Genomic DNA, 12,088 nt, shown 5'->3' on the forward strand with positions numbered 1-12,088 from the left:
AATTGACTGGCCTGCACAGAGCCCTGACCTCAACCCCATCGAACACCAACATCAGTGCCCGACCTCACAAATGCTCTTGTGGCTGAATGAAAGCAAGTCCCAGCAGCAATGTTCCAACATCTAGTTGAAAGCCTTCCCTGAAGAGTGGAGGCTGTTATAGCAGTAAAGAGGGGTCCAACGCCATGATCTTGGAATGAGATGTTCGACGAGCACGTGTCCACATACTTTTGGCTATGTAGTGTATTTGTATATGTCATACAGTGTCATATATTGTAGTAGTAACTGCAGCCCAAAGCTTAGTGAAGCCAAGGTAAAAAGCAGTAACTGACTTGAGTGATTGTTGTTACTGCTTTCTGTCCTTTGTTTCACAGTAACTTTTTCCAGTTACTGCAAATATGACCCCCCCCCCCCATTTCCTCCAAAACACAACACAGTGGAGGCAGAATATTTGTCCAGGTGATAAGATAAAGCATGCAGTTACTGCTCTTTTGGTTTCTAGGGCAGGTGATGACACCTGCATAAAGGAATCACCTGCAGTATGTATTACACACATATCATGGGCTATTTGGCCAATCAAGTGCTATTTCAAAATTAGGTGAATTTGCAATGACAATCAAAATCGAATAAATCCACTGTAACAACAGATTCTAGACCTATGGTGTAAATGATCCTCTATAAAGTCAATAGTCAATCAGGGGCCATCTGAGTGTAACTTTAGAATCAGGCCTTAAAGCTGTGACCCACATAGAGACAGGAACCACTCATCTCTCACACTTAAAACACCCAGATTAACGTGGATTATCGCCAAGACCCAGGCCATAGGCCAAACACCAAGATGTCCTCCTCCTTTTCTCCCTCCCTCCCTCCCTCCCTCCCTCCCTCCCTGGTTTAGGCTGAGTATTTCCTAAGGTTAATTTAGTGTTTTACCCACTAGGCCTAATCCTAGATTGGGATTGGGTGAAATGATCCTAGATCTGTGCCTAAAGCCAACTTTTACCAGAGGGGGGTTGGCTTGGCAGACTATTCACTACAACCTATATAGTACAGCCAGTTCCCTGTTGCCCTGACAACTATAATCTTGATGGAGAATAAACACATTTTGGTGCCAGTACGGTACAGTAACACTGGGGAGAGGTGGTGCTATACATGCCCATTGGCAATCTGCCAGAGACAGACAGAAAGACAGACAGAGACAGGCTCATCTCAGGGCAAAGGTACTGGACATTATTTACCTCCCCATCCCTCCCACTTTGCCCATGAGCCTGGCCTGCCCGGTCCCTATCTCTCAGTCTAAACCCACAGCCTGGCCTGCCCGGCCCCTGTCTCTCAGTCTAAACCCACAGCCTGGCCTGCCCGGTCCCTGTCTCTCAGTCTAAACCCACAGCCTGGCCGGCCCGGTCCCTGTCTCTCAGTCTAAACCCACAGCCTGGCCGGCCCGGTCCCTGTCTCTCAGTCTAAACCCACAGCCTGGCCTGCCCGGTCCCTATCGCTCAGTCTAAACCCACAGCCTGGCCTGCCCGGTCCCTGTCTCTCAGTCTAAACCCACAGCCTGGCCTGCCAGGTCCCTGTCTCCCAGTCTAAACCCACAGCCTGGCCTGCCCGGTCCCTGTCTCTCAGTCTAAACCCACAGCCTGGCCGGCCCGGTCCCTATCGCTCAGTCTAAACCCACAGCCTGGCCTGCCCGGTCCCTGTCTCTCAGTCTAAACCCACAGCCTGGCCTGCCCGGTCCCTGTCTCTCAGTCTAAACCCACAGCCTGGCCTGCCCGGTCCCTGTCTCTCAGTCTAAACCCACAGCCTGGCCTGCCCGGTCCCTGTCTCTCAGTCTAAACCCACAGCCTGGCCTGCCCGGTCCCTGTCTCTCAGTCTAAACCCACAGCCTGGCCTGCCCGGTCCCTGTCTCTCAGTCTAAACCCACAGCCTGGCCGGCCCGGTCCCTGTCTCTCAGTCTAAACCCACAGCCTGGCCTGCCCGGTCCCTATCGCTCAGTCTAAACCCACAGCCTGGCCTGGCCGGCCCGGTCCCTGTCTCTCAGTCTAAACCCACAGCCTGGCCTGGCCTGCCCGATCCCTATCGCTCAGTCTAAACCCACAGCCTGGCCTGCCCGGTCCCTGTCTCTCAGTCTAAACCCACAGCCTGGCCAGCCCGGTCCCTGTCTCTCAGTCTAAACCCACAGCCTGGCCTGGCCTGCCCGGTCCCTATCGCTCAGTCTAAACCCACAGCCTGGCCTGCCCGGTCCCTGTCTCTCAGTCTAAACCCACAGCCTGGCCAGCCCGGTCCCTGTCTCTCAGTCTAAACCCACAGCCTGGCCAGCCCGGTCCCTATCGCTCAGTCTAAACCCACAGCCTGGCCTGGCCTGCCCGGTCCCTATCGCTCAGTCTAAACCCACAGCCTGGCCTGGCCGGCCCGGTCCCTGTCTCTCAGTCTAAACCCACAGCCTGGCCTGCCCGGTCCCTGTCTCTCAGTCTAAACCCACAGCCTGGCCTGCCCGGTCCCTGTCTCTCAGTCTAAACCCACAGCCTGGCCTGCCCGGTCCCTGTCTCTCAGTCTAAACCCACAGCCTGGCCGGCCCGGTCCCTGTCTCTCAGTCTAAACCCACAGCCTGGCCTGCCCGGTCCCTGTCTCTCAGTCTAAGTCTGGACAGATTTGATGATTAAGATTATTGTTAATTAAGATGCTTCCTGCACAGTTCTCACAGCCACTCCTACACTTCTACTTATCTATCTACAGTAGTGTAGTGGGATGTAAACGCAAGTAAATATGCTTTTTTGCACGACAGTTTGTCCACCGTTTGGGGAAAAATGCATTGAAGTATAGAAGTGTTACTTTTTTCACAGTGACCGGCTATTTAACCACCTATTTTTTCCCCCACTACACCCATGTTCACATTTCGGAGCTAATAGGTGTATCAACACCGAAAGAGATGCCATCACAATCAACCTCAACCAGACACCTCTAAAATCTATAGTCTCCATGTGTTACGTTGGTTGACTCCGCCCTAAAGGTTTCAGCTGGGATAGAAAAAGGCTGATAGAAATGACTGTTGGTCTTGGCCAGTGTTGCTCAACATTGATCCTGGGCCAGGGCACCCACTAGGCATGCTGGATTTCACTCCAGCTCGGCATCACTTAGGCTGCGTTTACACACTAATTGGTCTTTCGACCAATCAAATCAGCTCTGAAAAAGATCTGCTGTGAAAAGATCTGATGCGTTTGGTCAAAATACAAATTAGTGTGAAAAAGATCAGAATTGGGCTGCCTGTGTAAACGCTGCCTAAGATACTAATTAATTTATCCCCTTAGAACCAATGAGATAAATGACGTTGAGAGTAAACTATTTTAGAATTACTATATTAAGACAAATGGTGGTCTGCCAATTCAACTAATCCTTGTTAATGGGAGTAATTGGTAAACAAAAAAATCAACTGCATACAGTGGGTTAAGTTGAGAAACCCTGTTGTAGGCAACATGGGCTGTGTTCACACAGGCAGCCCAATTCATAACCTTTTTACACTAATTGGTCTTTTGACCAATCACATCAGATCTTTTCACGTCGGCTCTTTTTCAGAGCTGATCCGATTGGTCAAAATAACAATTAGTGGAAAAAATATCTGAATTGGGCTGCTTGTCTAAACGCGGCCATAATTGGTTATGTGTGTTACTTTGTTAGTTGATTATCTACAGACTACATACTTTAGGCCCTGAATAAGCACAGAATCATGGGGACCATAGTAAGTACAGTAGCCTACATTTTCTGGATGCTAAATCATTAATCTTGTGGATTATCAGGAAGGATTGGGTGGCTGAAATGGGCAAGAGCTCTACATTAGCTAATTGATGATTAGGACTGGAACCTACAGCAGGAGGTTGGTGGCACCTTAATTGAGGAGGACGGGCTCGTGGTAATGGCTGGAGCGGACTAGGTGGAATGGTATCAAATACATTAAACACATGGTTTCCATGTGTTTGATGCCATTCCATTAACTCCTTTCCAGCCACTCCTACCTACATGTAAAAATGACCTCGACTAACCTGTACCCCCGCACATTGACTCGGTACCGGTACCCCCTGTATATAGCCTCGTTGTTGTTATTTTATTGTGTTACTTTTTATTATTTTTTACTTTAGTTTATTTGGTAAATATTTTCTTAACTCTTTCTTGAACTGCATTGTTGGTTAAGGTCTTGTAAGTAAGCATTTCACGGTAAGGTCTACACCTGTTGTATTCGGTGCATTTGACAATGAAAGTTTTATTTGATTATTATGAGCTGTCCTCCCCTCAGCAGCCTCCAATGGGACCTACATACCGAGGAAAATAAGGTCATTTTTCACCATTGACTGATTGACTCATTGACTGATGATATACAATATATAGACAGGACCTACATTTAAGAAAAGCCACATTCCCAGAACTCCATAATTTGTTCTCTTAAAAAAGCCTAAAAAAATTGTATGGCTATTTTCTTTTGTCAATTTGGAGGTGACCCACTTTCCCCATGCCACATACTGTAAATGGTAGAAAAATCTGCTCCTTTGTATGCCTATATCCACAATTTCCCCTTGTCCCATCTTCAAAATGATCATCATTGATTGTTGTTGTAAGAAGGTTCTCCTACCGAGTGGTTCGGGGTTGGATATCTTCTCTTGCCCCTTAATAGTTCAATGTTCTAATCCTTCCTTGATCACTCACCTGGCAGATGACTTCCACTTCTGTCTTGGTGATGTATCCGTTTTTGTCCACGTCGAACAGTGAGAAGGCCCACTCCAGCTTCCTCGTCGTCTTCCCACTGGAGGTCATGTGCAGTGCAATGATGTATTCCTTGAAGTCCAGAGTGCCGTCCTCGTTGGTGTCGAATGAACGGAACACATGCTGAGCGTAGATCTTGGCTTCGCTATCGGGGAAGAAGCGCGCGTAGATCGTCTCGAACTCCTCTGGCGAGATGCGTCCAGTGGGACACTGCTTCTGGAAGTTCTCGTACCACTGGCACAACTCGTTCTCCGTGAACTTGGTGTTGAGCTTCAGGTCCTCCAGGATCTCCTTGGAAATAGCACTGCTCTTGGCATTCCCCATCGTATTAGCCTGTACTGGGATCTCTCGGTTATTGTCGAAGGCTCTCTGAAGTAATGCCTTTTTGAGTCACTGATCTGTCTTTTGTTTGGGTAAAATCCTCTGTTACTGTGGATCTTCCTTTCCTTACGTTGACTCAGCTGTCCAGTTCAAAAGATTCCTGAAATAGTTACAAATAGATATTGTCCAACAAGCACAGCACAATCAGATCTCTACAATGACTGAAGTGTTACCCAGTGTACCACTAGGAACAAAGTAAGTGGTAGTAAGTGGTAGTTGATTAAGGTTTTGGGTCTGAATGTTCTAGTAAAGACACTTAAATGGGTTTAGCTGAGCAGGTCCTCCTAATTCTAAAACAGCCATCAACAAAAGCCTTCACTATCAGGGAGAAAGAATAGAGAGGGAGGCAGAGCAAAGAGACATGACTTACCTGTGTCAGCAGTAGAGAGAGTATGAAGTGATGTGTTAGGGATGGACTGATGTCATTCTGATGGGTGACGTAGATATATGGAGTAGGGAAGGAGGGGGGTGGAATTAGACTGCTATCTTTGGCGACTGGGTTAATTCAGTTAATTCAGGATTTAAGGTGGCTGAGCTTTTCACTCAAATTAACTTTAGTTTCCATATTCTCTTTTGCCAAACCATCTCTCTTCTTGTCTGGTCTGTGTGTCGACCAAGGCCCTGCTATCATTAGACATTTAATTTCTCAATAAGAGCCAAATCCTAACTTTAGATACGTGTACGTAACTCAAACCCAATAAATATCAATGCAGGATTTTCTTGAAAGTACAAGTTGGGTACGAGACTTCAAGTGAGAATTTGTCTTTGCTTGGTTACCACATGACCTAGCCAGGAGAAAGACTGGACCATAGACCCAATACAGACACTGTATATGATTGTTAGTTGTAACAATGAGTGCTATATTCATCTGTTGAGCAAAAACTGAAGTTGTCTGAGCCCGTTCTAGTCTATTATGTAAAGCAAAAAATAAGTCTCACACCAGTTTCAAGCATCATGGTGGAGGACACAAGTCTGATTGGTCACACTAGTAAATTACTATTCTCTATTTTAAGACAATTAAAGTAAGTGGTAGTTGATTAAGGTTTTGGGTCTGTATGTTCTAGTAAAGACACTTAAATGGGTTTAGCTGAGCAGGTCCTCCTAATTCTAAACCAGCCATCTGTACAGGCCTTTTATAGGAAGTTCAGCTGCCCCTGGCCACTTCCTTCCTTCACCTCTCTGTCTCTGCCTCCTTTCCTCCTTCACCCCGTCTCTGTCCCCTTCCCTCCTTCACCTCTCTGTTTCTGCCTCCTTCACCTCTCTGTCTCTGTCCCCTTTCCTCCTTTACCCCGTTTCTGTCCCTTTCCATCCTTCACCTTTCTGTCTCTGTCCCCTTTCCTCCTTCACATCCATGTCCCCTTCCCTCCTTAATGTCTCTGTCCCCTTCCCTCCTTTACCCCATCTCTGTCCCCTTCCCTCCTTTACCTCTCTGTTTCTGCCTCCTTCCCTCCTTCACCTCTGTCTCTGTCCCCTTTCCTCCTTTACCCCGTTTCTGTCCCTTTCCATCCTTCACCTTTCTGTCTCTGTCCCCTTTCCTCCTTCACATCCATGTCCCCTTCCCTCCTTAATGTCTCTGTCCCATTTCCTCCTTCACCCCTCTGTCTCTGTCCTCTTTCCTCCTTCACCTCTGGTCCTTTTGTTCTCTGCTACTCCATTCTATCCATCTCCTCCCTGCTCCTGTCCCCTTCACTTGTTTTATTCTGTCCCCTCATCCTTCCCCTCTGTACCCCTTCTCTCATTCCTCTCCTCCACCTTGTCTCCTTCCCTTCTGTTCCCTCTCTGTCACTTCCACCTTGTCCCCTTCCCTTTTTTGTCCCCTCTCTGTCTCCTCCACCTTGTCTCTTTCTCTCCATCCTGCACATGCTTTTCCAGAAAGCTCGGCTCCTAGATGTTTATCCTCTCTCTGGCTTGTCTCTCATCATGCCTTTGTTTTGTCTCTACAGTAAGTGTAAACATATAGTTCCAGTCAAAAGTTTGGCCACCACTACTCATTCAAGGGTTTTTCTTTATTTCTACAATTTCCTACATTGTAGAATAATAGTGAAGACATCAAAAGTATGAAATAACACATATGGAATCATGTAGTAACCAAAAAAGTGTTGAACAAATCTAAATATATTTTATATTTCAGATTCTTCAAAGTACCCACGCTTTGCATTCTCTCAACCAGCTTCATCTGAAATGCTTTTCCAACAGTCTTGAAGGAGTTCCCACAGATGCTGAGCACTTGTTGTCTGCTTTTCCTTCACTTTGCGGTCCAACTCATCCCAAACCATCTCTATTGGGTTGAGGTCGGGTGATTGTGGAGGCCAGGTCATCTGATACAGCACTCCATCACTCTCCTTCTTGGTCAAATAGCCCTTACACAGCCTGGAGGTGTGTTGGGTCATGGTCCTGTTGAATAACAAATTATAGTCCCACTAAGCGTAAACCAGATGTGAAGGCGTATCGCTGAAGAATGCTGTGGTAGCCATGCTGGTTAATTGTGCCTTGAATTCTAAATAAATCACAGACAGTGTCACCAGCAAAGCACCATCACACCTCCTCCTCCATGCTTCACGGTGGGAACCACACATGCGGAGATCATCCGTTCACCTACTCCGCGTCTCACAAAGACACAGCGGTTGGAACCAAAAATCACAAATTTGGACTCATCAGACCAAAGGACAGATTTCCATCGGTCTAATGTCCTTTAGTAGTGGTTTCTTTACAGCAATTCGACCATGAAGGCCTGATTCACGCAGTCTCCTCTGAACAGTTGATGTTGAGATGTGTCTGTTACTTGAATTCTGTGAAGCATTTATTTGGGCTGCAATTTCTGAGGCTGGTAAATCTAATGAACTTATCCTCTGCAGCAGAGGTAACTCTGGGTCTTTCTTTCCTGTGGCGGTCCTCATGAGAGCCAGTTTCATCATAGCGTTTGATGTTTTTTTTCCAACTGCACTTGAAATTTTCCGTATTGACTAAGCTTCATGTCTTAAAGTAATGATAGACTGTCATTTCTCTTTGCTTATTTGAGCTGTTCTTGCCATCATTTGGACTTGGTCTTTTATCTTCTGTATACCACCCCTACACAACTGATTAGCACCAACGCATTAAGAAGGAAAGAAATTCCACAAATTAACTTTTAACAAGACACACCTGTTAATTGAAATGCATTCCAGGTGACTACGTCATGAAGCTGGTTGAGAGAATGCCAAAAGTGTGCAAAGCTGTCATCAAGGCAAAGGGTGGCAACTTTGAATAATCTTAAATATAACATATATTTTAATTTGTTTAACACTTTTTTGGTTACTACATTATTCCATATGTGTTATTTCATAGTTTTTGATGTCTTCACTATTATTCTACAATGTAGAAAATAGTCAAATAAAGAAAAACCCTGGAATGAGTAGGTGTGTCCAAACTTTTGACTGCCACTGTAAATCTCTTAACATGTCGTTCCCTTCTCCCTCTTTAAGTGTTTGTTTTGACAGAAGTATTTCTGTAATGCCCTGTAAGTCCCTTATGGTGCTTTTCCATTGAGACTTACCCTCACACCAGTGGACCATCAGTGTTTTATGTTAATGTCAGCTCTAGTGTTGTTGTGTTTCCATCAGAGTCCTATACTACAAATCAGGTTTGAGGAGTTATTGAGGTAACTTGACAATTAAGACTATAATTAACAACCTCTGTATCATTCAAGACTGTTGCTTTGTGAGAAGGTGTTAAAGTTCACAGTTAGCCATTGTTATGTAAATGCAAGCCAGATTTAAAGTACCCAGGGCCTTGCCTCCAAATTAGAGCAACTCCGCCCGAGCCATGGCCCAGTGAGACATGGGTGACAACCTGCGTAAGTGGAACAGAAAAGTCTGAGCCTTTTGGGAAAACACTGGGGCAAATCCTTGTTGAAAATGAGCCATTATTGTCTCTTTCCCCACTCTGTCTGTCTTTGTTTTGTCTGTGATAGGAACATGTATCCCTCTTTACTACCTCCTACCCACCTGGACCCCCATCTCTGTCTCAATTTTTCTTGTGGTAGTGTAGTTTGTCCTTCTCCTACCCCCTTTCCTCCTCACACATTTATTTGTGCCTGTACTATAAGTAACAAGGTAAGGAATTGTCCAAAATGACTTACAATGAACCCACACAGCCACTATGTCACAAATAGGTAACAACAAAAGTCCAACTGTAGAGTTGTAAACACCATGCTTACTCATTAATCACATTAAATAAATTATACTCTTCAGAAATGACTTTGTCAAAGAATCAAAATAACCAGGACTTTACAATGATGGTGAAAAGTTGGGGAAATGTTGGGGTTAATTGGGTTAAAGTCAGAAAAACATGACTTGGGACATTCCAAAATTTAATTGAATGAAAACACATTACTATTGACATTTTACCATGGTTTAGTTTAGTTACAGCAGTATGTAACCCAACTGTTTAAACTGAGAGTTTTTATCAAAATGTAAACACATTGTCACAAGGACATAAAATGCATTCGTAGAACAACCTTTTACGTATTTGGGTTGGGACGATCCCGAACTGCTTCAATAATCACAAAGGTTGGTAAAATAACAGTATGCTGGAGATAACTTTTGTTATTTTGATGTGGATGTGTGAGTTGACAGTGTTTGTTCCTCCTATGCCTATACTGAAGGCCATCTATAACCATCCCTCTTTCTCATGTCCTAATTAACCCTTATATCTGATTCTTACCTGTTCCTATCTAACTCTGTCAAAAGAGGATTTTCTCTTCCCTATAAATATACCCAGTGAGCTTGTTCATTGGATTACCACTGCCCCGCCCTGCTCCAGTCTGAGTCAATTACCATCACCCCCATCACTCAGATAATTACTACCCCTCCCCCTCACAAAAACAATCCCTGGCCTTTGACCTGTAATCTCTGAGCTCCAGATAGAAGTTCCCCACAGGCCCAGTGTTAGATTCCTGATCTGGAGGTACCCACAGGCCTAGTATTAGATTCCTGACCTGGACATAACCACAGGCCCAGTGTTAGATTCCTGACCTGGACATACCCACAGGCCCAGTGTTAGATTCCTGACCTGGACATACCCACAGGCCCAGTGTTAGATTCCTGACCTGGACATACCCACAGGCCCAGTGTTAGATTCCTGACCTGGACATAACCACAGGCCCAGTGTTAGATTCCTGACCTGGACATAACCACAGGCCCAGTGTTAGATTCCTGACCTGGACATAACCACAGGCCCAGTGTTAGATTCCTGACCTGGACATACCCACAGGCCCAGTGTTAGATTCCTGACCTGGACATAACCACAGGCCCAGTGTTAGATTCCTGACCTGGACATACCCACAGGCCCAGTGTTAGATTCCTGACCTGGACATAACCACAGGCCCAGTGTTAGATTCCTGACTTGGACATAACCACAGGCCCAGTGTTAGATTCCTGACTTGGACATACCCACAGGCCCAGTGTTAGATTCCTGACCTGGACATACCCACAGGCCCAGTGTTAGATTCCTGACCTGGACATAACCACAGGCCCAGTGTTAGATTCCTGACCTGGACATAACCATTTTTTGTGATAGTAAAGGCATCTGCTGAAACTAACGGTTACTGATTCTTTTTTTACAGTGACAGCTATAATGCTGAATTTCCACCTCAGACCTACCCAGCATCAGTGTGCCATCATGTGTTTATTTTAATGTAGGCTGTAGTGTTATTTTGTTTCCATCAGGAGTGTGACACTAAAGACTTGGGGTGAAAAGGCAGGAGTAGACTATCAACGACTTGTAAAGAGCAGAATCAACAACCTCTGGGTCATCAAGACAGTTGCTTTGTGAGAACGTGTTAACCATAGAAAGGTGTTAACCCATGTTCACAGTCACCATTGTTATGTAAACAAAGGCTGAAAAGTATCAGTGGCCAGGCCTTGGCCCCAACTCAGAGCAGGACCGTCGATGCCATGGCACACTGAGACACAGGTGCCGGTCCGTGGAGATAGAATCATACAAGTCTGAGCCCTTTGGGTAAAACACTGGGGGAAATCTCAGGTGGAAACATGGCATTATTTTATGTGATTCATGGCTTCAGATCAACATTGGCACATTTCTGGGAATGTCAGAGTTTGTTCGTAAACAGTCGTACTAGCTACCGTGCCAGGAAACCCCTCTGTTACACAAGCAGTTAACTGAGTCAACGTGTGAGTACGTCTGTCTGTCTGTGGTAGGGATGTCTTCTGGTCTTCAGACAGACGGGAGCCTCATTCTGTGGCCTGGCAAGAGGATCATCCTGGGTTCTTACTGACACATATAGGTAATACGGCTGAACCCCCGTGACCTCTCCACCTGTGTCCTCCACAGGTCTGCATTGGTAAATTACCTCCCAGTACCTTATGGATAACAACATTCAGGCTGTAGATATATATTTCCTGACCGTAGCAAACCGCAAGAAGCAGTACACTGAAAAGCAAATTCCATACAGTTAAAAACAGTACTACTGTACTTATAAAGTCTCATTGCCTCAGGGTCAAAATAAGGAGCTATAAACCTAAATATATGAGCACAGGAGTGGAAAAGACGTTCTGAGGCTTTTTATGAACACAGTCAAATTCACCATTACTAATGTGATTTATTTTCAGTAGAATAGTGCAGAAAGAGCACTTAAAGAGAGGAAGTGATATTGGAAACAAGGAGAGGGAAACCTTTTAAGAACTAGAAAAAACATAAACTCTAAGTCTACCCAAACAATGCCTTGGTGGGACACAGCCCAAACCTTCAGAGAGAGAGAGCGAGGGAACGAGGGAGAGGAAAAGGAAGGGGTCCTAGATAAATACCAGTTAATGGGTCATAATGAGGCTTAATGACAGACGAGACCTTCCTACTGAATACAGAGAACAGCAGAAACAAACAAATGATAACAACAATCATAACAACTGCGTCCGCCTCCGTCTTTGTAGGCGTCACATGATAAAGGTGACAAGCAATGAGTCGTCTG

General features: G+C 45.4%; 1 protein-coding gene across 2 annotated transcripts in view; it reads right to left on the bottom strand.

Moving 5' to 3' along the window:
• LOC115188622 (recoverin) overlaps nucleotides 1–5,534 on the bottom strand; it is a 10,233-nt gene extending 4,699 nt beyond the window's left edge. For both annotated transcript variants that reach the window (XR_003876562.1, XM_029747373.1), the window contains exons 1-2: nucleotides 5,495–5,534; nucleotides 4,687–5,224 (exon numbers count right to left, since the gene is read on the bottom strand). Coding sequence is in view for 1 of the 2 variants with exons in the window: in XM_029747373.1 (XP_029603233.1) it covers nucleotides 4,687–5,067 (381 nt within the window). In the remaining variant the exon portion in view is untranslated. The remainder of the gene's footprint in view (nucleotides 1–4,686; nucleotides 5,225–5,494) is intronic.
• Nucleotides 5,535–12,088: the final 6,554 nt, after the last annotated feature.

The sequence above is a fragment of the Salmo trutta genome, chromosome 3 (assembly GCF_901001165.1).
Source record: "Salmo trutta chromosome 3, fSalTru1.1, whole genome shotgun sequence".
Classification (NCBI taxonomy): Eukaryota; Metazoa; Chordata; class Actinopteri; order Salmoniformes; family Salmonidae; genus Salmo; species Salmo trutta.